General features: G+C 37.2%; 1 protein-coding gene across 5 annotated transcripts in view; it reads left to right on the top strand.

Annotated features, from left to right (window-relative positions):
• Positions 1–26,968, top strand: part of MINPP1 (multiple inositol-polyphosphate phosphatase 1) — a 46,432-nt gene that overhangs the window by 7,872 nt on the left and 11,592 nt on the right. For 3 of the 5 annotated variants that reach the window (XM_030864979.2, XM_030864978.2, XM_060286510.2), the window contains one exon: positions 9,092–9,225. The exons of the other annotated variants lie outside the window; for them this stretch is intronic. In XM_030864979.2, the coding sequence (XP_030720839.1) occupies positions 9,092–9,225 (134 nt within the window). The remainder of the gene's footprint in view (positions 1–9,091; positions 9,226–26,968) is intronic. 5 annotated transcript variants of the gene reach the window in all.

Here is a 26,968-nt window from a genome sequence, read left to right as displayed (position 1 = left end):
GCGCCAGAAGTAATAGGTGTATGTATTTCCTCTCGGTGCTCCTGAATTGCTCCCTGATGATCTACTTTTTCTCTGTCTCAAGTACTCAAAACACTTCTCATCTCCTCTAAGTGTCCATAACTATCACTTCAGAAACATCCCGGCCTACCCTTCTTTGAAATACTCTGTGCTTAGGATGATCATAAAATTTATGTTCTAAATTGAATACTTTATTTTTTATAAATTTATTTATTTATTTTTAGCTGCGTTGGGTCTTCGTTGCTGTGCACGGGCTTTCTCTAGTTGTGGCGAGTGGGGGCTACTCTTTGTTGTGGTGCGCGGGCTTCTCATCGCAGTGGCTTCTTGTTGCGGAGCACAGGCTCTAGGCACGCAGGCTTCAGTAGTTGTGGCACGCGGGCTTCAGTAGTTGTGGCTCGCAGGCTCTAGAGTGCAGGCTCAGTAGTATGGTACATGGGCTTAGTTGCTCCACGGCATGTGGGATCTTCCCGGCCCAGGGTTCGAACCCGTGTCTCCTGCACTGGCAGGTGGATTCTTAACCACTCCACCACTAGGGAATCTCCTAAATTGAATACTTTTAAAAGTGAAAGGGGAACCAGTAATAATTACACCAGTATAGGTGTAAACTGAGACTTATGGTCACCATTCACTTGTGTCAAAATTCCTCACCTCCCTTTTCTCCCTGCCCAGATTGCTGTAGGGGAAAAGGCCAATAAACAGAATTGAAGTGATTTTCAGTATTGTGTAAATGACTGAGGGGTGTGGGCAAAAGGGAAATTTACTTTTTAACAGAAGAACAACTTATTTGCCCAAGTTACTACAGTTGTTGGAATATTTGGCATATGCTTACCTGGCTATCTGCCCTTTTTGTATTCTGAGTAGCTATATCCATGTGGTCCCTTACTTCCAAAGACCGACAACGCTGTGCTTTTATTTCCATATCGTAAAAGATGGAACTATTAGGTGACTTAGATTCTGTGCTATTTGTTTTTCTTTTCCTTTTATTTTTAGGATTACCCTTTTATCTCTTTATTGCATATGAACTTCTCTCTTTTTTTCCCCACAACTTATTTTGAAAAATTTCAAACTGACAGAAGTTGTAAGAATAACAGAATGAACATTCATGTCCTTCACCTACATTCACCAGTTTTTAACCTTTTTTGCCACATTTGTTTTTCTTTCTTTATAATCTATTAGTTTCCTATTGCTGCTATAACTGCTATAACAGTAATAGTTTCCTATTACTGCTAACTTAGTGGTTGAAAGCAACACAAATTTATTATCTTACAGTTCTGGAAGTCACAAGTCCAAAATGAATTTTACAGGGCTAAAATCAAGGTATCAACAGGGGGCTGTGTTCTCTGGAGACTCTAGGGGAAAATCTGTTCCTTGCCCTTTCCAGTCTCTAGAGCCCACCTGCATTCCTTGTATCACTATGACCACGGCTTCATTGTTATATCTCCTACTGTGTCCTTCCTGCCTACTTCTTATAAGGATCTTTGTGATTATTGGGCCCATCTAGATAGTCTAGGATAATTTTCCATCTTAAGCTCCTTAACTTAATCACATTTGCAAATTCCCTTTTATCATGTAAGATAACATATTCATTGGTTGTAGGCGTTAGGATGTAGACATCTTTGAGGGACATTTATTCTGTCACATATATATGTAACCTTTTTCTTCTAAACATCAAGACACTTCACCCTTAAATACTTGGACGTACATCTAAACAAGAAACTTCTCCTACATAATCATAATAAAATGTAAATTTACATATGCATATATAGTACAGTATTGTCTAATATGCAGTCAGTATTTGTGTTTTCACACTTGTCTTAATAGAATCCTATATTTATAGCTTTTATTTTAAAAAAATATTTAAACATCTTTATTGGAGTATAATTGCTTTATTACGGTGTGTTAGTTTCTGCTTTATAACAAAGTGAAACAGCTATACATATACATATATCCCCATATCTCCTCCCTTTTGCGTCTCCCTCCCACTTTTTTTTTATTTTTAAATTCAGGATCTAATCAAGGATCATTCATTGTATTTATTTGTCATGCCTTTAGTTGCCTTTAATCTAGAAGAGTGTTCCAGCCTTTCTTTTGTCTTTTATACACTGGCATTTTGCGGGCATCTAGGCCAGCTTTTTTGCAGAATGTCTTTGTGTCTGTTTTTTCACTTAAGATTAGATTGGGGTTTAAACATTTTTGACAAGAATACTATATAAGTATTCTTATATAGTGTGTCTAATCAGAAGGAATGATGTCAGTTTGTCACATCACTGATGATGATATGTTTGATCATATGATTAAAGTGGCACCTTCCAGATTTCTCCATTGTGTAGGTACCTTTAAACAACTTCTCATATTTTTTTTGAACTTTATTTATTTTTTATACAGCAGGTTCTTATTAGTTATCCATTTTATACATATTAGTGTACATATGTCAGTACCAATCTCCCACTTCATCCTACCACCCCCACCCCCCACCGCCACTTTCAAAGAACTTCTCATTTAAATGACCATGATTTGAAAATTTGAAATACATGTTTAAATTAATTGAATAAGAGACTTTCTTTTTATATAGTAAAAGCAAATAAGTTAGATTCTTCATTAAAAAATATAAAGTTTTCTTTTTTTTTTTTTTTTTTTTTGTGGTATGTGGGCCTCTCACTGTTGTGGCCTCTCCCATTGTGGAGTACAGGCTCCGGACGTGCAGGCTCAGCGGCCATGGCTCACGGGCCCAGCCGCTCCGCGGCATGTGGGATCTTCGCGGACCGGGGCACGAACCCGTGTCCCCTGCATTGGCAGGCGGACTCTCAACCACTGTGCCACCAGGGAAGCCCTAAAGTTTTCTTTTGATTTAGATGTTTCCTGTGATTTTTTTTTTTTCTTTTTCAGTACTTTGACACAAAAATCTCTGCTTAGGACTTTTCACTATGAAATAGGTTTACATACTGAAGTATTTACAGATGCAATAAAATGATGTCTGGAATTTGCTTTAGCATAATCCAGTGGTGGTGGTAGCGGCATAACTGAAACAGAATTGGCCAAGTGTTAATTGTTGTTGAAGTTGGATGAGAGGTACATGGGGGTTCATTATTCTCCTGTTCTCTATTTTTATGTTTGAAATTCTTTATTAAAAATGTTTTAAGGGGCTTCCCTGGTGGTGCGGTAGTTAACAATCCATCTGCCAATGCAGGGGACATGGGTTCAAGCCCTGGTCAGGGAAGATCCCACATGCCGCGGAGCAACTAAGCCCGCGCGCCACAACTACTGACCTGCGCTCTAGAGCCCGCGAGCCACAGCTACTGAAGCCCGCATGACTAGAGTCCGTGCTCCGCAACAAGAGAAGCCACCACAATGAGAAGCCCGCGCACGGCAACGAAGAGTAGCCCCCGCTTGCCACAGCCAGAGAAAGCCCACGCACAGCAACGAAGACCCAACACAGCCAATATAAATAAATAAAATAAATTAATTTATAAAAAAAATGTTTTAAGAATTAAAAATGAATAGAAATGTATGAAATTCTAAGAATTCTGGATATTATTAGATATCCAAGACCTTATGAAATGCTGGTCCATCTGTGCCTTCATTCAGCAAATATTGTTTGAGTGCCTGCTCCATGCCAGGCACTTGGTTGAAACTGAAGATACTAACGTAAGATAGGCATTGTCCTCAAAGAATGTCACAAGGAGTGAAAGACAAAAAAACCATTGCAAGACAATGGGATGGCTATAACAGAAGTATATATAGTGTATAGTGATACACAAAGGAGGAAGTTGATTAATGGCAGTCAGGTAAACCTTACAAAAGAAATGACACATGAACTATGTACTTCTCTGTGGGATAGCTTTTTGCAGCTTTGTGTCTATCTTCTGTAACAAGTATATCTAGATTTTCTATCTCATCTGGGGTCGGTTTTGGTATTTAATATTTTCTTGTAAAAGTCATTCATGTTCTCTAGGTTTTCAGATTTATTTGTGGAGTTTGGCAAATTTATCTCATGATTTAAAAAAATGTCTTCCTTCTATATCTGAGATTATGTCCCCATTATTATTACTTATTTGTGTGTCTGCATTTTCTTTATTATGTTAGTTTAGTGTCTACTAATTTATTATTTTTTTCCCAAGAAACAGTTTAACTATGTTTTGAACTTTATGTAATGGAATCATCCAGTATGTGTTTTTTTGTATCTAGTTTTTTATCAACATTATGTTTTTAAGATTTATCTATGATGCCTCATGTAGCTATAGTTCAGTTATTTTTATTGCTGTATAATATTCCATTACATGAATTACCATAGTTTTTTAATCAATTATCTTGTTGGTGAACATTTGGGTTGTTTTCAGTTTGGGACTATTATGAATATTCTTGTGTATGTCTATAGGTGTGTATATACACATTTCTGAAGGTCTATGTCTGTAGTAGAATTGCTGGATCATAGGATATGCAGAACTTCAAATTTACTAGATAATGCCCAATTATTTTTTGGAGCTGTTCCAGTTTATATTTCTATCTTTATGCTTCTTTCCATATATTTTTTTTCTTGTTTTGGACTCATTCTTTTTTAAATGATTATTTTATTTTCTTAAGTCTTTGGAATTCATGATACTGTGTTTATTTAATTATAGTTTTCATTTGCTCTGTAGCAGAATTTCTAGGGTGAGGGGTTTTTTTCTGGCTATTTTATCTGTGTAGCAGTGTTGTTTTTAATTTGTATGTTTGTAAAGATACTAGCACCTTTTAAATTATTACTCATCTTTGCAGTGAATTCAGCTTTTACTTCTCAGACGGCCAGTAGGGATGAGCAGCTATTCAGAGATAAGTCGTGTTCCTTCCAGTTTGGAGTTTTTCTCTGAGATTCTTTGTAGAATGCTTCTTGTAAAGATGGAAGATCAGTCTGTTTCCTGTAATGGTGTTACATACTGTCCAGGGAGGCTCCTCTTAGACTTCGTTCTTATTGTTTCAAGCAAAGGATTATTGGATCTACTCCTGCAAGTGTACAATGTGCTTTGAGAATCTGTCTTCTGTTAGTTTTATCTGAGGGGTTTTGTTTGTGTTTTATTTGATTTTCACTGCATTTGGCAGTCCTTCCTCATTTATGGTGGTGGCTCAGGGTACAGAGGTCTCCTAATTTCTTTGAAAGGGGCATTTGCATTTCTTTTTCATTCTTCTTTTTTTAGAGTGATTTCTGAGAGAAGAGAGCATATATATCTTAATTCCATCATCTTAAAACCCAAAGCTTTGTTTATATTTTCTAGTTAAGAGCACTTTCAGTGTTTCATTGCAAAATATGATGTTTGGCATAGTCACTAGTAGTTATCCTTACCAAGTTAAGAAAATTTCTGTTTCTTACTAAAACCTTCTATTTATTTATTGTTTTTAAGATCAGGAATGTTTGCTGAATTTCTGGCATCTAGGAAGATGATTTTTTTTTCCTCTTTAATCTTCTAACATAGAAATTACATTAGTACATTTTCTAATACTGAATTATCCTTACATTCCTTCTTTCTTATGATAGATTCTTTTACTGACTGATTTTTCTTCTAGTTATAAGTCATGTTTCTTGTTTCTTCATGTATTTCCAGTAATTATTTATTAGATACTGGACACTGTGAATGTTATGGTGTTGAATGCCTGGATTTTGTCTTCTAAGTATTGAATTTTGTTTTATTTTGCAGTTAAGTTACTTGTGGATCAGTTTGATCCTTTTCAGGCTTCATTTTTCTGAGTTTCATGCTCTCGACCTGACCTTACAAAACTCAGAAACAAAACCTTACTTATACACATGTCTTTACTATTAAAGTATGTCTCTTCTGGGGTCCAGATTGAAGTTCTGGATGTCTTGGTATCTATGGAAGCTCTCTCTACTTAGGCCGCTTGGAACATGAATATCTCTCAGCCTTGTGATAGCTCTGGAATTGATCAGCTTACAACTCCCACGGCCTTTGGCAGCAGAATCAAGGGGACCCCCCCACGATTTTTGGAGTTCTTTTTCTGTGTAGCTTCCTCCTCTCTGATACTCTACCCTGCTAATTCCAACCACTTCAGACTTACTAAACTCTGAGTTCTGACTCCTCAACTCAGCAAGACTGCCGAATTCTGCTTGACATCCTTTTCCCTGTGCCACAGTTTGAAGCGCCTCTCCTTTTTCATTTCTGATACTATTTTTGTTTTATTTCTTGAATAGATTTGGCAGAACTTTATCTAATTCTTTTTATTTTAATTTTTTTAACGTTTACTTTGTCCCTTTTGCTAACTTCTTAATTTAATTGCTTCTTTAATATATGTTTAGTTTTGTGTTTGGTATATGGCAGTGGCCTACCCTTGCTCTTGCTCTTAAATTTACGGCTTGCACTTAATTTCTCTAGGGACTCTTCTGAGAAGAATGGCTCATAACTACTGTGTAGTCTTCTCTTGTACCTCTTTTGGGTTTCAAGATTTAGTCCTTTATTTTTGGTGTTGGATCAGAATGATACATGAGTACAAGTTTGACATTCAGATAAAGGCTACCTTAATCACCAACTCCAATTCAAGACCTCTCCACAGAAATCTACCACTCCTGTCAGTTTGATGTGTACTTTTCAACCTTTTCTGTGCTCTATTTATAATTTATACCATTCTTAGAAATGTAAACAGTGTAATTGTGTGTGTATTTTGCTAGTAAATGATATTATACTGTATTATTCCTTTTTTTTTGTCTTTAACAAATATGTTTATTGTACAAAGATTACCCCTCATATAAATTACTGCAGCAGGGCTTCCCTGGTGGCGCAGGGGTTGAGAATCCGCCTGCCAGTGCAGGGGACACAGGTTTGATCCCTGGTCCGGAAGATCCCACATGCCATGGAGCAAGTAAGCCTCTGTGCCACAACTACTGAGCCCACGTGCCTAGAGCCCGTGTACTGCAGCAAGAGAAGCCACCACAGTGAGAAGCCCACATGCAGCAACGAAGACCCAACACAGCCAAAAATAAATAAATAAAATAAATAAATTTATTTTTAAAAAAATTACTGCAGCACACAACTACAGGAATTCACAAAGCAATTGACATTTACTGAACAACGTCTGTGTGCTAAGGGCATTTTTGAGGGCTTTGCACAATTCTCAGGAGGTACTAGAACTCTCAGTTTGCAGATAATGAAAGTAAGACTCAACTAAATTATGGGATGCGTCCAAGATTACAAAGCTAATAAGGAAGAGATCCAGCATTTGAATTAGATCTGTGAAAGGCATAAGGATCAAAACACTGAAAATAACTGACCAGAGCTTCCCCTTGCATAGATGATAGCTTTCAATTACTTCTCATGAAAATGAAGAAGGAAAATTATGTATTCCTTTGCTAGTCTGCAATCAAGATGTCAGGAGTATTGGTCTCCTCAGAGGGCTGTAAGAGAAGTATCTGTTCCAGGCCTCTCTCCTTGACTTACAGATAGCTAGCTTCCTTCCCTACATATCTGTGTACAATCCTTCCCCACCATCTTGCTCTTCTCCTGCTACCAACAGCAGTTAGACAACATACACTGGGTTTTATACAAAAACCCAGTACAGGGCTTCCCTGGTGGCGCAGTGGTTGAGTGTCTACCTGCGGATGCAGGGGACACGGGTTCGTGTTCCGGTCCGCGAAGGTCCCCCATGGCGCGGAGCCGCTGGGCCCGTGAGCCATGGCCGCTGAGCCTGCGCGTCCGGAGCCTGTGCTCCGCAACGGGAGAGGCCACAACAGTGACAGGCCCGCGTACAGCTTAAAAAAAAAAAAAAAAACCCAGTACATAAAGAGCACTCTGGCCATGATAGGTTCAGAAATGGCATAATATTGCCCCACTGAACTACAACAATAATAGTTGGTGGGTCTGATCTATTGCAAGTAGCAGAGGCCAGTAAGTATTTATCATTCTTAACCTGCTCTTCTCATTTAGCAGTATGTTTTGGAGATCTTTCCATGTCAGTTCATGTAGATCTATAAATAATCTTATAGTATTCCATAGTATGTGTATATCACAGTTTATTTAAGCCTCTACCTATTAATGAAATTCAGGTATTTCCAGGAAATTTGGCGGGGGGGAGCTCCTTTAAGCAGTGCTACTCTAAGATATTCTTGTACATTGTCTCTTGTGTTCCTCTGTGAATATTAGTTTATAAGAAACAGAATTAAACGGGCCTTAAAGATGTGTGTTTTTGTGTATTTTGCCAGTCTGTCCTTTAGAACATCTGTATTAATACACATTCCTTCTAGTACCAGTTTTCCATATCCTTGGTCTACTTTTTTTTTTTTTTTTTTTGCTGTGTTGGGTCTTTGTTTCTGTGCGAGGGCTTTCTCTAGTTGCGGCGAGCGGGGGCCACTCTTCATCGCGGTGCGTGGGCCTCTCACTGTCGCAGGCTCTCTTGTTGCGTAGCACAGGCTCCAGACGCGCAGGCTCAGTAGTTGTGGCTCACGGGCCTAGTTGCTCTGCGGCATGTGGAATCTTCCCAGACCAGGGCTCAAACCCATGTCCCCTGCATTGGCAGGCAGATTCTCAACCACTGTGCCACCAGGGAAGCCCCCTTGGTCTACTTTTATTACTGTTTTTGCCAAACTGATACATGAACCAAAGTAACTCATTTTCTATCTGGTTTCTACCTTCCTGAAATTCTTAAAAATTCCGGATTCACTGTTGGCACCTTCTGTGCTGTAATGAATATTCTTCTATGTACATTTTTTCTTTTTTCTGTATATATCTTTGCTATCATCTTAAAATAATTTTAGAAGAAAGCGGAGGTGAGCACATGTCTTTAACCCAGTATCCTGAACTGTCATGGATGCTGGATTACTGCTTGTGAGTACTACTAACTTGCTCTTGCATGTCAGTCTCTACATTCCCATTTGGGTTTGTGTCTCAGCATAAATCTCTGTGTCATGGACCTTTAGGTTCAACCCTTAAATGCTTGAAATGGTAAGTATAAACTGTAAATGCTAAGATTCTACTATACTTTGTGTAGAATGGTGATTAAACAATGTAACCTTTTCTGAAAAAATCATGATTAAATCAGAAAATCTGTTACATTAATAAAAATTAATAGTAATGATTTTTGAAATTTGTATTTTTAGGTTTTAGAATACTTAAATGATCTGAAACAATATTGGAAAAGAGGATATGGGTATACGATTAATAGTCAATCCAGCTGCACCCTGTTTCAGGATATCTTTCAGCACTTGGACAAAGCAGTTGAACAGAAACAAAGGTAAAAACTTAAAAAAATTTGTTTTTTGATGTATTGGGTTGGCCAGAAAGTTCATTCGGGTTTTAGGATCTTATGGAGAAACCCAAGTGAACTTTTTGGCCAACCCAATATATTCTGAGTGCCCAGTTACGCTTCTGGAAAATGTTTTATAATGGGTGATTTTTAAAAATAGATTTTGCTTATGTTTTTTAAAAATAATTATACTTACAAAAGAATTAGAAGACATATGTAAGTTATAAAGCATATAAACATATAAACCCTCCATTCAACCCAGGAACTGGAACATTACTAATAATTTGCATGTGTCTATTTATGTGTTCCTTAGTGACTCAATTTTCCTGCCCTCCCTTGCCCCATTTACTCCCTATCCCCTTTAACTACTATTCTGCATTTGGTGCATATCATTCCTTTGCCTCTATAAAAAGGCTTTATTATGAATGTATGTGTGCCCAAACAATATGTTTAGTTTTGCTTAGAGACATAAGCAAATGGGACTTGTTTTTTTTCCCCCTCAACATTACATTTATAATATTTATCATGTTGTTGCATATACTGTAGTTCATTCATTTTTACTACAGTACAATATTCAATAATGTTCAATATTCAGTAAATAAATACCACAGTTTATATCATCTTCTCTTGTCAGTGGGCATTTGGGTAGTTTCTGTTTTTTGCTATTATAAATAGTGTAATTGTACATGGTTTCTGGTATGAATTTTTTTTTTGTTTTTATTTTAAATGAGAGTTTCTCATCAAAAAGTCTCTGTTAACATTCATACTTCTCAAAGTTTAAAAAAAACCTTTTCATAATTTGAACATTTGGTAGAATATAAACCCCATTTTATTTGATAAATATGCTTCCTTGAAAGCTTATACATTCACAGTTGGAGATGAAAATCATGCTATAAACACTGAGACAGAAAGACTGAAGATGGTGTATTTAATTGGGTTGGCAGTATGAAGTTTTATATACATACAGATATAGCGAGAAATTATGTGAGTTTGTGGATATGACTTTAGTTTGTGGAATTTTCTTGGGTTTGGGAATTAGGGACCATCTGTACTAGATCTGGTTTTCTTCCCTGACTTACAATGGTTCAACTTATGATGTTTTGACTTTTTGATGGTGCAGAAATGATACACATTCAGTAGAAACTGTACTTTGAATTTTGATCTTTTCTGGGGCTAGCTATATGCAGTATGATACTCTCTTATGATGCTGGGCATTGGCAGTCAGCCGCAGCTCCCAGTCAGCCATGCGATCACGAGTGAAACACTGCTAATATACTTACGACTCTTCTATATCTATACAACCATTCTGGTCTTCACTTTGAGTACAGTGTTCAATAAATTATATGAAATAGTCAACACTTTATTATAAAATAGGCTTTGTATTAGGTGATTTTGCCCCACTATAGGCAAATGTAAGTGTTTTGAGCACATTTAAGGTAGGCTAGGTTAAGTTATGATGTTTGGTAGGTTTTTGACTTATTGATGTTTTCAGTTTAATGATGGGTTTATTGAGACATAACCCCATCATAAGTGGAGGAAGATCTGTACTTAGTTTCTGCTACCAAACACTTTTTTGGGGCAAAATAGTCAAGGAAAATTCCATCTTGAGATAGGCATTAATTTCTTTCCTACTTGGTTTTATGAACTTTTTAAAACCCTTAGACTTTATGAGATAACAGATCTTTACTGTTTGTTCATTTTTTATTTGTTTGTCCCATTGTTGAATGTGAGGTAATTAAAATTGTGTCAGAAAGATTCTTAAGTAACTTTTGCAAGGTTTGCTGTTACAATTTGATACCAGATTCAAAGCTTAAGTAAGAATTTTATCATTGGTGTTTTAAAAATAAGTATTTCTGTACACTGGAAACTACAAAGCATTACAGAGAGAAATTAAAGGTAACCCAAATAAATGCAGAGAGATACTATCTTTATGGATTGGCAGACTCAGATTGATCATCTGTAGGCTGACTGCAATCCCTATTGTAATTCCAGTAGGTCTCTTTGTAGAAATCGAGAAACTTATTCTAAAACCTATACAGAAATGCAAAGCACCCAGAAGAGCTAAAACAATTTTGAAAAAGAACAAAAAGACTTAATAAATACCTGACTTCAAAACTTATAAAACTATAGCCGTAAACAAATGGATCAATAGAATAGAATAAAGTCAACAAATAAATTCCGATATATATGGTCAGTTTTTGACAAAGATGCCATGGTAATGCATTGGAGAAAAGAATAGTCCTTTCAACAAATGGTGCTGGAACAATTGGACATCCATATGTTAAAAAATGACAGACCCTTACTTCACACTCTACACAAAAATTGATCATAAATTTAAGTATAAAATGTAGAATTAGAAGACTTCTAGAAGAAAATGTAAGATCAAGCAGCAAGGATATATTGTACAGTGTAGAGACATATAGCCATTATTTTGTAATAACTTAAACAGTATAATCTATAAAAATATTGAACCATTGTGTGATATACCTGAAACTAGTATAATTGTAAATCAATGATACTTCAATTTTAAAAAGTAAACAAAAAATATAGGATCAATGGCCTGGATATAAGAGCTAAAACAATGAAACTCTTAGAAGAAAACATAGTAGTAAATCTTCATTTACTACTCTGCCTATTTGGGATTAGGCAGAGATTTCTTAGATACAACACTAAAAGCACAGTCCATTAAAAAATTGATGAAATGGACTCCATCAAAATTAAAAAATCTTTGTGCTTCAAAAAGCACTATCTGGAAAATGAGAAGACAAGCAATAGACTTGGAGAAAATAATTGCAAAACATATATATGATTAAGGATTTGAATCCAGAATATATAAAGAAGTTATATCTCACTAGTAAGGTGACACATAACCCAGTTTTAAAAAAGGGCAAAAGATTTGAACAGATACTTTACTAAAGAAGACATATGGATGGCAAATAAGCACGTGAAAAGATACTAATAAACTATCTACTGATTATATTATTAGATATTAAAACCACTGTGAAATACCAGTAATACCCCTAAACTGGCTGTAAAATAATAGAAAAAATATATATATTGGTCTCTGCCCCAGGTTCTTGACACAGGGCTCCTGAAACCATTGTCATTTCCTGGGTGATAGGAGTGTCTTTTGTTCTAATGAGGTGACTGTATAGGCTCATGGATGGCTCCAGGATGACGACTGGTCACCAGAAAGACCAAGCCATGATTAGAAGCTTGGAATTTTCAGCCCCATCGCCACCCCCCCCCCCGCCCCCACAATTCTCTTGAGAAGGGGAAAGGGCTGGAAGTGGAGTTAATGATCAATCTTGGCTACGAGGTTCAGGGAGCTTGTGGGTTGGTGAATGAGTAGAGGTGTGGCGAGAGTGGCTTGCCTGGAGAGGACATGGAAGCTCTGTGCCCCTTCCCACATACCTTGCCCTGCACATCTTTTCCATCTGGATGTTCATCTGTATCCTATGTCATATATCCTTTTTTAGTAAACTGGTAAATGTAAATAAGTATTTCCCTGAGTTCTTGAACCACTCTAGCAAATTAAACCCGAGGAAGGGGTCATGAGAACCTTCTATCTGTAGCCATACTGGATAGAAGTTGTGGGTAACCTGGGTGACGACCTACTGCTTACAATTGGCACCTGAAGTGGGGGCCAGTCTTGTGGGACTGAGCCCTTAGCCTGTGGGATCTGATGCTGTCTCTAGGTAGATAGTGTCAGAATCGAGTTAAATTTTAGAACAGCCATCTGGTGTCACAGAAAATTGCTTAATGTGGGGGAAAAAACCCTACACATTTGGTAACCAGAAGCGTCAGAAGTATTGTGAATGTGGTGATAGTGTGAGAGTAAAGGAGAAACAGAGGAGGAAAGGACTACGTATTTTTCTTATTCACCGGCTAAAATTAGAAAAATATATATTTTACCAAGTGTTGGTGAGATGTGGAGGAACTGGAAACCTTATGCACTTTTGGTGGGAATGTAAAATTGTATAGCTGCTTTGAAAAAGTTTGACAGCTTCTTAAAAAGAATCTTCTTAGGACTTCCCTAGTGGCGCAGTGGTTAAGAATCAGCCTGCCAGTGCAGGGGACACGGGTTCGAGCCCTGGTCAGGGAAGATCCCACATGCTGTGGAGCAACTAAGCCCGTGCACCACAACTACTGAGCCTGCGCTCTAGAGCCCGCAAGCCACAACTACTGAGCCCACGTGCTGCAACAACTGAAGCCCACACACCTAGAGCCCGTGCTCTGCAACAAGAGAAGCCACCGCAATGAGAAGCCCGTGCACCGCAACGAAGAGTAGCCCCTACCCGCTGCAACTAGAGAAAGCCCGCACGTGTAGCAATGAAGACTCAACACAGCCAAAAATTAATTAATTAATTAATTATTTTTTAAAAAGAATTTACTAATTCAGAAAAATGGCACCTTTCCTTAGAGTTTTTTCAGGATGACCCCAAAATGCTTATGACATGTAAGAATGAAATCAGAACATTCTCTAACACTGTATACAAAAATAACTCAAAATGCATTAAAGACCTAAATGTATGACTAGGTACTATAAAACTCCTAGAGGACAACATAGGCAGAACACTCTATGACATAAATTGTAGCAATAATTTTTTTGATCCATCTCCTAAAAAGGAAATAAAAGCAGACATAAACAAATGGAACCTAATTAAACTTAAAAACTTTTGCACAGCAAAGGAAACCATCAACAAAACGAAAAGACAATCTACTAAATGGGAGTAAATATTTGCAAATGATATGACTGACAAGGGGTTAATATCTAAAATATATAAACAGCTCATACAATCCAATATCTGAAAAACAGGCAACCAAATCAAAAAACAGGCAGAAGACCAGAATAGACATTTTTCCAAGGAAGACATACAGATGGCTAACAGGCATATGAAAAGATGCTCAGCATCACTAATTATTAGAGAAATGCAAATCAAAACAACAATGGATATCACCTCACACTGGTCAGAATGGCTAACATCAAAAAGTCTGCAAATAGGGGCTTCCCTGGTGGCGCAGTGGTTGAGAGTCCGCCTGCCGATGCAGGGGACACGGGTTCGTGCCCCGGTCCGGGAAGATCCCACATGCCACGGAGCGGCTGGGCCCGTGAGCCATGGCTGCTGAGCCTGCGCGTCCGGAACCTGTGCTCTGCAACGGGAGAGGCCACAACAGTGAGAGGCCCGCGTATCGCAAAAAAAAAAAAAAAAAAAAAAAGTCTGCAAATAACAAATATTGGTGAGGATGTGGAGAAAAGGGAACTCTTGTGCACTGTTGGTGGGAGCATAATTTGGTGTAACCACTATGGAAAACAGTATGGAGGTTCCTTAAAAAACTAAAAATAGAACAACCATATGACCCAGCAATTCCACTTCTGGGTATGTATCTGGAAAAAGTGAAAACACTAATTCAAAAAGATACATGCCCCAAAATGATCATAGCAGCAGTATTTACAATAGCCAAGATATGAAAGCAACCCAAGTGTCCATCAACATACAAATGGATAAAGAAGATGCAGTGTATATGAGTAAATACAATGGAATATTACTCAGCCATAAAAAAAGAAAGTTTGCCGTTTGCAACATGGATGGACCTGGAGGGTATTATGTTTAGTGAAATAAGTCAGACAGAGAAGGGCAAATACTGTATGATATCACTTATATTTAGAGTCTAAAAAATAAACAAATGTATATAGCAAAACAAAGTCTCACAGATACAGAAAACAAACTAGTTGTTGCCAGTGAGGGGAGGGAAGTAGGGCAGGGCACAATAAGGGTATGCGCTTAAGACATAAAAACTACTGGACTTTCCTGGTGCACAGTGATTAAGAATCCGCCTGCCACTGCAGGGGACGCGGGTTCGATCCCTGGTCCAGGAAAATCCCACGTGCTGCAGAGCAACTAAGCCCGTGAGCCACAACTACTGAGCCTGTGCTCTAGAGCCCACGAGCCATAACTACTGAGCCCACGTGCCACAACTACTGAAGCCTATGCGCCTAGAGCCTGTGCTCCGCAAAAGAGAAGCCACTGCAATGAGAAGCCCGCGCACCGCAAAGAAGAGTAGCCCCCGCTCACTGCAACTAGAGAAAGCCCACGCACAGCAATGAAGACCCAAAGCAGCCCAAAATAAATAAATTTTTAAAAAAAACATATAAACTACTATATATAAAATAGATAAGTAAATAAGATATATATTGTACAGCGCAGGGAATTATGGCCATTATTTTGTAATAACTTTTAATGGAGTATAATCTATGAAAATAATGAATCACTATGCTATACACCTGAAACTAACATAATGTTGTAAATCAACTATACTTCAATTAATTGACATGGACAGATGAATGGATAAAGATGTGGTATATATACACAATAGAATATTACTCAACTGTAAAAAAGAATGACATAATGCCATTTGCAACAACATGGATGGACCTAGAGATCATCATATTAAGTGAAGTAAGCCAGACAGAGAAAGACAAATATGATATCGCTTATATGTGGAATCTTAAAAAAAAATGATACAAATGAACTTACATACAAAACAGAAATAGACCCACAGACATAGAAAACAAACTATGGTTACCAAAGGGGAAAGGAGTGGGGAATAAGTTAGGAGTCTGGGATTAACATATACACATTACTATACATAAAATAGATAACCTACTGTATAGCACAGGGAGCTATACTCAGTATTTTGTAATAACGTATAAGGGAAAAGAATCTGAAAAAGATTATGACTGAATCCCTTTGCTGTATACCTGAAACTAACACAACATTGTAAATCAACTCTACAGTACTTCAATTTCAAAAAATTAAAAACAAAACAAAACAAAAAAAACCCATGCCAATGAGCAGTCATTCCTCATTTACCCCAGCCCTCTCAGCACTAGGCAAGCACTAATCTACTTTCTGCGTCTGGATTTGCCTTTTCTGGACATTTCATATAAATAGAATCGTATAATATGTGGTTCTTTGTGACTGGCTTCTTTGATTTAGCATAGTGTTTTCAAGGTTCATCCATGTTGTAGCATGTATCAGTATTTCATTCTTTTTTTATGGCTGAATAATGTTTCATTGTATGAATATACCATATTTTGTTTATCTGTTCATTAGTTGATGGACATTAGAGATATATTCACTTTTGGGTTGTTGTGAGTAATGCTACTGTGAACATTTGTATTCATATTTTTGTGGGGACTTATTTTTATTTTGCTTCGGTATATACCTAGGAATGCAGTTTCTAGGGGGTCAGCAATTTTGACTATCAGGGATTGCTAAAGAATATTAAAACTGTAGATGTGTATACAATCCCTGACATGCAGTGGTTCCTGGATGTGATCTGAAGATGAAGCATTCCAAGCTGAGGTTCGTCCATTTATAGTAATCTAGATTACCTGCTAGGAAGTTTTGTTTTTATCCTAACAGTTTTAGTTTATTTTCTTATAATTTGCTTATCTTACCCACAAGTGAAGTACAGAGGGAAAAAAATGCAACAAACTGAGTACTCCATTATGTTAGGTAATAGCTGACTGTGTTTTTAAATACTTAGAAGCTAATGAGACTAACTTTCATGGGTGGCTTGTTGAATGAGATGCAGTAATATAGAGGCAATGTGATGTAGTGGGCAGATGCTTGGGTTTGGTTTGAGTCCTGGTTCTGCTTTATTGATGCTGCAGATTCCCCACTTCTGAAAAGGCGAATATCTCTCCTGATTCACAGGGTTGTTGTGATAATCAAATGAGGTAGTGTCTATTAAAGCACTTAGTATAATGCAGTATACAAAGGTGGTATTATTATCGTATACGAGAGTTCTCTGGTCAAAACATGTCCTTAATGTCTTTGTCGGACATTCACACACCTCCCCTCCCTCTGCTGCTGTGATTATTCAAATATTGGAAACACATATTTTGTAGTACTTAGTCTCTTCAAATTTTCATGGTCTTGAGCTCATTTCTTAAACTAATTCCCTTTTCATCAGCAAGATGGAGAAAATTTTTACTTGTTTTGGAGGACTACTCCTGAATTTTTACTCCTTTTGGAGGACTACTCCTTTATTTGTGAATTGAAAAGAAGATTCATTCAACAATATTTTAAACGTCTACTGTGATACATGTCAGGCAGTGTCTTAGGAGCTGGATATAGTGATGAGTAAGACAAAGTCATTGCACTTGTGACTCTTACAATTGAGAGAAGATAGAAATGTATATAAAAGCCATGGGCCATGGTATAATTATTCATGTAAGTTTGTAAAACAGTATAAAAAGTTAAAGGAAGGAGAGTTTGACCTTGTAAGTCAGGAAATGATTTTGGCCACTGCCTCCTTTTCTAACTGAGGAAGGAGAGTTAGCACTGATTGTGAAGAAACTGGCAGGTGCTTTTCAGAGACTGGTTTTCTCTATACTAAAAGACTGATTAGGGTTTTTAAAAAATACGCATTTAGCCGAATCAAGATGAAATCTTAAATAAGTAGAGGGAAGAAAGTGAGTTTAGAGACTTCTGTCAGATTTCTTTCCAAAAAACAGATTGACACTATCCAATTCTATGAGCAGTGCCAAAATTAAGGGTACTTCTCAAGAAAACCAGTATATGCTCAGCAAAGAGAGAATAATAGGTTACAAAAAACAAAAAGCTAATAGACTTTTTTAGAGCAGTTTTAGGTTCACAACGAAAATGGGTAGCAATTAAAGAGTTCCCTCGGGCTTCCCTGGTGGCGCAGTGGTTGAGAGTCCGCCTGCCGATGCAGCGGACACGGGTTCGTGCCCCGGTCCGGGAGGATCCCACAGGCCGCGGAGCAGCTGGGCCCGTGAGCCATGGCCGCTGAGCCTGCGCGTCCGGAGCCTGTGCTTCGCAACGGGAGAGGCCACAACAGTGAGAGGCCCGCGTACCGCCAAAAAAAAAAAAAAAAAAAAAGAGTTCCCTCACACTACCCCCTCTCCCACATACAGACTTCCCGCTGCTAATATCACACACCAGTGTGGTATAATAATAATGTTTTAACAGAATATTTTATCTTTGTACTTTTTATGATCTGTTCTATCAAAACAATGAACCTTTTTTCTTCATGACTTTTAAAGTTCTTTTTTGAATTTGTATTGAGTTTATACCAAGTGTGTTTATATATGTATATGTATACATATATACAAAAGCAATATTTTGTCATTAATATTATCTGAGGAAATGTCTTTCACTTAATTCTAGAGTTCCCAGACTACTGTTTGCTATCTCCATCCCTCCTCCACCCCACTTTGAGATGATACTGTGTACACAGGTTGTTCTCTTTTTTTTGTTATCTTTTTATATTAACATTAAATCAAAGATATTCTTCAATGTTTCTGAATATTTTTCAACATAATTTTTATAGCATGTTTTACTTCACAGAAAAATTGGAGATTGCAAATGATGTTAATTGACAAGTGTCAACATTTTGGTTAAATATAACCAGTCCTCCAAATGCATAGTCCTTGGCTCTTATTAGGATCTTGACTTTATTTTCCTTCTTAAACCATCACTACAGTGATGGGATTAAAGTTAAAACCAGTAATTTTACTATTTAAGCAAATTTAAACAGCTCTTGCTGTTTAAGCAGCTGTGATGAGAAAAGCAGATTGAATTTACTGAATAAATGAGATATATCTGGATTTTATTCTACTTTCCCATTCCCCATTACCTCTGTTAGTATATTTTTATTTTTATTTTTTAACTGGGGGGATTCAGTAAGTCACTTCCTTACTTTTTCAAAGTAAGGTTTATATTCTGGACTATGTATTAATTACCTCATGAGATCTTCCATTTTGTCAGGGGTACTCTCAGATACCAGAAGTAATTGCTGTAAATATATGTTATGGTCATTAAATAACTCTCATTAGCCTTTATCTACCTTTTCATTGACTCTCAAATCTTTGATGTTTTTATATTTCACAGTTGAATAAGAGTATGGCTTTTTAAGTTGTGTAGTTCCACATTTTAACATAAGATGGCAGCATTGAAATAAAAGTATAGTGGCACCAAGAGATTACTTAGCCCATTGTAACCAATGAACTTTGTCTTTTAAAGTTCTTAGGAATGTATACAGATTCTAAATTCTCAGAATATATTCTTGCTTGTTTTTTTGCTAACTTTCCGAAGTCAGTGTTCCAGAGAGTTTAACTAGGTACCAGGATAGTGCTAGTTGTTGAAAGATACTGGCTAAATATGGTAAAAGCCAGCACAGCCTGGCTATGCTTTGAATTCAGATTCAAGTGTCCATTGGTCTTCTGGAAAGACATGTTTTGACTCTCAGTAGACTGTAGATCTGTGATGTCTAGAACTTTATTTCCCTGCTCTGTCCTCAGTGTCTAGAACAAGCCTGCCATGCAGTTGGTGCTTAGTATGTACCGAAGGAATATCTACAGTCCTTGTTTATCCTCCCAGGCATCCAAGCCACAAACCTATGCATCATTCTTGACTCTATCTCCCTCACCTTCTACATCTACTCACCATATTGTGGGGTTTGTTTTTTTTTTTCTTCCAGTTTTATATCAAGCCCTTTGACTTTTCTTCATCCCCACTGCTACCATCTCAATTCAGGCTAATATCTTCTCTCTGTTAGATTTTAGCAACTGCCTCCTAAGTGAGTACTTCCCTGATTTTAGTTTTACTTCTACTCCAATGCAGCTTATGATGCAGGCAACAGAGGGTATATACGAAGTTGAATACATTTAAATTATTGTCTCAAGGAACTCATATCCTAGTTTGGAGGATATCTGTATGACAGCACTAAAACAGGTAAAAAGAAATACTGAAGGAGAATTGATTTGAACTGTTGGGGTTTGGTAAAGGCTTTATGGGAGGAGTTTTTGAGGTTGGTCATTGAAGATTTCTTTCACAGACCTCAGCATACCAACTATTAATACTTGTTTTGATTTTTTAAAACTTTATTGAAGTATAACTGATGTGAAATAAACAACACATATTTGAAGTATACAATTTGATGAGTTTTTACATATTTATACACCCATGAAACGATCACCATAATAAGATAATGAACTATCCATCGCATAAAGAAATTTCTTTGTGACTCTTTCTAATGTACGTCCCACCCCCCATTCCCAGGCAGACCACTGATCTGCTTTCTGTCACTATAGATTAACTTGTATTTTCTAGAATTTTATATAATGGAACCATATAGTATGTATATGCACATTTTTTTTGGTTTGGCTTCTTTCCCTCAGCATAATGGTTATAAGATTAATGTTGTGGGTATCAGTCATTCATTCCTTTTTATTTAGCATTTTACTTAGTATTCCATTATATGGATACTACACAATTTGTTTATCCATTCTCTTTATGATGGACATTTGGGTGTTTACAGTTTGAGGCTATTACAAATAAAGCTGCTGTGAACATTTGTGGTCTTCGTATGAACATATGCTTTCATTTCTTTCGGGTAATTAATACCTAGAGATGGACTAGCTGAGTCATATTTAGGTGTATGTTTAACTTTTTGAGAAACTGCCAAACTCTCCCCACCAGTGTGTGAGTTACAGTTGTTCTACATCCTGGCCAACACTTGATATGGTAGGTATTTTTAATTTTAGCCATTCTCATGGGTGTGTTGGATCACCTCATTGTGGTTTTAGTTTGCATTTCCCTAAAAACTAGTGTTGGAGGACAGAGGGAATGAAAAGTGCCCACCAAACTGATAAGGCATCTTGAAACGAAAACAAAAGTTGGGCAGCTCCATGTAATCAATGGATCCGTTATTATAGGGTAACTTACGCACATGGTGGGATCAGGGTCAGGCGGACAGTGATCTGGAAGCATTCACAACTGTACTCTGCACCGCCAAGGGGGCATCGGGACAGTTTTATAGTCAACTTAGGGTATGGGGGTGGGAACTTGGAAATAGGATGTGCATTCCTAAGTCAGGATTCACGAATGGGTAATGAGTCTCCTGGGCACTGGGAATACGTCAGTGAAGGTTTTTATTGTTTGGGGACGAACAGAGCATTGAGGCCACCTGGTCCTGATGATTGTTAAACAGTATCTATTAACTACAAAGCCCTTGATGACAGAGTAGTGATTCACTGCTACACAGTACAGTTCTGGGCAGGGTCAGTGGAAGGAGAAACTCTAAGGGCTCAAGATGGTATCAGTTATGCTAACAGCCATACAACTAGTGATATTGAGCATCTTTTTGTGTGCTTATTTACCATCCATATGTTTACTATGGTGAAGTGTCTGTTCAAATCTTTTGCCATTTATTAACTGGGTTGTTTATCATTTTTACTGTTGTTGTAAGAGTTCTTTAAGTATATTCTAGATACAAATTCTTTCTCAGATTTATGCTTTACAAATACATTCTCCTAGTCTGTGGTTTACCTTTTTTGTGTTTATAATAATGTTTTTTATGGGCTAATTTTGGCCCACTATTGAGGCAATTCCTCCTGAGCATCTATTTGGCACCCTGTATATTTTGAGGTTTTCCTAGTCTGGCTTGTGTGAACACAAACTATTCCTGGCCTTGTGTTAGCTTTGGGCATTTTTTTCGCCTCCTTCTTTTTAACACTTTTTGTCTGGGTTTGGATAGTTTTCTCACAGACATGAGCTGATCAGTACTAGCTGAAAACTTGAGGGGAGTCCCTGTAGATCTCTCTTCTGTGGTACTCTAGCCTGTGTATTCTAGCCAGCTTGGCCTCCCTAAATTTTCAGTTCTGTCTCATCTGCTCAGGAAGACTGCCATGCTCTGTTTGGGTTCCCCTGCCCTGTGCTGCAGCCTGGAAGCTCTGGGCAGTTAAGATGGGACAGCTGTTGGGATTCACCTCATTTGCCTTGCCTTGCTCTTATTCTCACTATTGTCGAACGTCTCAAAATTGCTGTTTCATGTATTTTGTTTGGCTATATAGTAGTTTAAGGCAGGAAGGTAAATCCAGTCCCTGTTACTCCATCTTGGCTGGAAGCAGAAGTTATTTCTATGTATTTTTGCTTGAGATAAAATTTTATGCTTGAATCATTTCATTCTATATTTGTGTTAAACTGTCAAACCTGATGCTTCTCCATATGTCTCATTGGAGCTGATGCTTCAATCAGATGTAAAAGAAGACTTCAAAAAAATTTTTTTTTCCTCCTAATTTTCTTCCCAAAGCATCTCATATCTCTGGCAGTTCATGTTGCTTATTTGTGCACTTACATAAGTATGGGAATTTTATGAGTTGTCTAAAGCTCTATTTGATATTCCTGGATCATGTTTAAAAATACACTTTGTGTAACATTAGTTGAGTGTGAAACATGAATTAAGAGCTTAGAAAAATCTAAGCTGAGTACATTTAGGGAAAAACATGCAATTATCAGTTGTTTTTCTAGTTGAGCTTTTTGGGGGGTGTTTTACTTACTTTGAACACATGCATAGTCATCAAACCTCAGTTAACAACATAATTTTAGACTTCAAATTAAATTTGGTTTTTAATGGAAGATTTGATAAAATCTCCTTACCAACTTATATAAGTAAAAAGAGGACTGTAATTTAGAGAACTGCATTCTTATCTTGCTAGATAACATTAGGTAATTCACTTGTCTTTTCCTTATTTCTAAAATGAGCAAATCTTGACCAGAGCTCAACCCTAAAATATTAGAATTCCAACTGTGTATTTCTACATATATTTCATATAGGTTATTTGTTTTCTTATATTTGTATTAGTAGTTTACATTTTCTAGGGTTGTTAAAATTTTTTAAAGCTAAAATGAACCTCTGTAAAAGTGGTTTTGTCAGTTTTTGGAAAATGTGACATTTCAGTTTTAATGCATCTTTATCAGAGGGAGAGGGCAGAGTTAAAGGTTTATGCCATGGCATTTTATTCCTTGTTTTTTGGGAGACTGTTGTGCTACGAGTTCTAAAGAATATCATTACAAGTCAGAGATATAGTTAATATGAGAAGTGTGACTAATAGAAGTCTATGTTTGTTGAAGGATTAGAGTATGCAGCCAAGATATAGAGAACAGGAACAGCATGATTTAAGAAAAATAGGAATGTTCAAAGCAAATTATAGAATATCTGAATTTTTCTTAATTTGTTAAGTGGTTAAAGGTAAAAACCTAGTTCTGGGTGTCATGGCATCTTGAACCTCACAACTCTGTTTATTGAATGGCCGTATGATACAAAGAAAGCTATTTACATGGGACCATAGGTAGAATGGAATGTAGCAGTCTTCATGCGCTCAGCAATTTTCTGGCAAAACTATGTGCAGTGGCCTTATATTAGGAACTGAGCAAACTGAGAAGTGATTTTTTTTCACATTCTTTCCCTTTTTGTCCTCCCATACGTTATGTTCTCTTGTTCTCTCTGGTCTTTCTAACCCCCCAGCCCCCAGCCAGACACACACACACACACACACACACACACACACACACACACTTCTGTACTCCCTCATTCAGACATATGCACACACACTTACCTAGTGGCTGTTGTCAGTATTTTGGGCTTAATCATAAACAACTTTGCTTTGAAGAAGCTTGGGAATAAAACCCAGAAAAATTCCCATGCCATCCTCGGAACTTGGGTATATTTAAGGAGAAGCTGGGGATTTGGTTCTTTCAAACAGCAGTTGTGCCTGTACTAAGTGAAGTAAATCAGTTCCTAGCAGGTGACTTAGAACACTTCTAAGATGCACTCTCCATTATGAGACAAAGCAAAGAGTGTTGTGTTCCTGAGATGGAACCCACTACCTTCACAAGAATTACTGATTTACTTTACAGAAACCTGGCACATACCTTTAATGGCTTCTGATGAAAGCTGGACCATAAATAAATACTTTTGTATATTTGTTTTGACATCTTTAGAGTTACAAAAATAACCCCACATTTAAAAATCACTGCTATATGTGCACACACAGAAACTCCACAACTCTTTAGCCTCCACTAATTGAAGGTATCCAAGTCCCCATTTTTGGGTGTTTGGAAGTAATTTAGAATAGAAACACAGTATGTTTTTACATGTAACATGTGTGCTGCTTAACTTTGTCAAAGAAAACTGAGATGTGAGTAAGTCATTTATAGCAGGGCAAACAGGTAGAAGCATGAGCAGCTATTTAAGAGGGACTATTTTAACTCTTTGGAAGGAAAAATGTGCTTTTTTGGTCACATATATTCCCATGTAGTAGTTTTTTTTTTGTTGCTTAATTAATAAACTTTATTTCCTAGAGCAGTTTTAGGTTTACAGCAAAATTGAGCAGCAAGTACAGAGTTTTCTCATAAACTCCCTACCACGTGCCCCCCAACCTCCCTTACTATTGACATCTCACACCACAGTGATACATTTGTTATAATTGATGACCCTACATTAGCACATCATTATCACCAAAGTCCATAGTTTCCATTAGGGTTCACTGTTGGTGTTTTACGTCTTCTGGGTTTGGACAAATGTATAATGACACGTATCTGCCATTGTAGTATTGTATGGAATAATTTCACTGCCCTAAAAATCCTCTGTGCTTTGCCTGTTTATCCCTCCCTTCTCACCAACCCCTGGCAACCACTGATCTTTTTACTACCTTCATAGTTTTGCCTTTTGCAGAATGTCATATAGTTGGAATCATACAATATGTAGCCTTTTCAGATTAGCTTCTTTTACTTAGTAATATGCATTTATGTTCCCTCCGTATCTTTTCATGCTCTGATAGTGCATTTCTTTTTAGTGCTGAATATTATTCCATTGACTGGATGTACCACAGTTAATTTACTCATTTACCTACTAAAGGACATCTTGGTTGCTTCCAAGTTTTGATAATTATGAATAAAGCTGCTATAAAGATCGATGTTCAGGTTTTTGTGTGAACATACGTTTTTAATTCATTTGCATGAATACTAAGCATTGCAGTTGCTGGATCACATGATAAGAATATGGTTTTTTTGTAAGAAACTTCCACAGTGGCTGTATCATTTTGCATTCCCACCAAGAATGAATGAGAGTTCCTGTTGCCAGCACTTGGTGTTGTCAGTGTTCTGGATTTGGGCCTTTCCAATAGGTGTGTAGTGGTATCTCATTGTTTTAATTTTTAATTGCCTAATGACATATGAGCACCTTTTCATATGCTTAGTTTGCATCCGTATATCTTCTTTTCTGAGGTGTCTATTCAGATCTTTTGTCCATTTTTTAGTTGGATTGTTTTCTTATTGTTGAATCTTAAAGAGCTCTTTGTATATTTTAGACAACAGTCTTTTATCAGATGTGTCTTTTATAAATATTTTCTGTCAATCTGTGACTTGTCTTCTCATTCTCTTGACGTTGACTTAAGTAGAGCGTACGCTTTTAATTTTAAGGAAGTCCAGTTTATCAATTATTTCTTTCATGGATTGTGCCTTTGGTGTTGTATCTGAAAAGTTATTGCCATCCTCAAGGTCATCTAGGTTTTCTCTGATGTTATATCTTCTACGAGTTTTACATTTAAGCCTCTGATCCTTTTTGAGTTAATTTTTGTGAAGGGTGTTAGGTCTGTGACTAGATGTTTTTTGTTTGTTTTTTTTTTTTTGCATGTGGATCTCTAGTGTTACAGCACCATTTATTGAAATGACTGTCTTTGATCCATTGTATTGCCTTTGTTCCTTTGTCAAAGATCAGTTGACTTGATTTACAGGGGCCTATTTCTGGGCTCTCTCTTTTGTTCCATTGATTTGTCTATTTCACTAATACCACACTATCTTCGTAACTGTAGCTTTATAGTAAGTCATGAAGTCGAGTAGTATCAGTCCTCCAACTTTGTTCTTCTCCTTCAATATTGAGTGTTGGCTATTCTGTGTCTTTTGCCTCTCCGTATAAACTTTAGAATATATCCACAAAAATAACTTGCTGGGATTTTTTTTTTTTTTGTACGCGGGCCTCTCACTGTTGTGGCCTTTCCTGTTGGCGGAGCACAGGCTCCGGACGCACAGGCTCAGCGGCCATGGCTCACGGGCCCAGCCGCTCCGCGGCATGTGGGATCTTCCCGGACCGGGGCACGAACCCATGTCCCCTGCATCGGCAGGCGGACTCTCAACCACTGCGCCACCAGGGAAGCCCAACTTGCTGGGATTTTGATTGGAATTGTGTTGAATCCATAGATCAAGTTAGGGAAAACTGACATTTTGACAATATTGAGCCTTCCTATCTGAGAGCATGGAATATCACTTCATTTATTTATTCTTTGATTTCATTCATAAGAGCTTTGTAGTTTTCCTCATATAGATCTTGTACGTATTTTGTTATTTTATACCTAAGTATTTCATTTTTAGGGTTGCTAGTGTAAATGGTAATGTGTTTTTAATTTCAAATGGAAATTTGATTATTGTTAGTATATAGAAGAGCAGTTGACTTTAGTATATTAACCTTGTATCTTGCAATCTTGGTATAAGTGCTTATTGATTCCAGGAGGTTTTTTTTGTTGATTCTTTGGATTTTCTAGATAGATGATCATGTCATTTGCAAACAAAGACAGTTTTATTTCTTCCTTCTCAATATGTATACCTTTTATTTTATTTTCTTATCTCCTCTCATTAGCCAGGACTTACAGTACAATGTTGAAAAACAGTAGTGAGAGGGAACGTTCTTGCCTGTACCTTATATTAGCAGGAAAGCTCTGAGTTCCTCAACATTAATTCTAGGTTGGGTTTTTTTTTTCCTCTCAACACTTAAAAATATTTCACTCCACTGTCTTCTTGCTTGCATGGCTTCTGAAGAGAAGTCAGGTGTAATTCTTATCTTTGTGCCTCTATAGGTA

Source organism: Globicephala melas, chromosome 16 (assembly GCF_963455315.2).
Source record: "Globicephala melas chromosome 16, mGloMel1.2, whole genome shotgun sequence".
NCBI classification, from domain to species: domain Eukaryota; kingdom Metazoa; phylum Chordata; class Mammalia; order Artiodactyla; family Delphinidae; genus Globicephala; species Globicephala melas.
The sequence above is the reverse complement of the archived record's forward strand: the minus strand, read 5'-3'. Positions and strand labels throughout refer to the sequence as shown.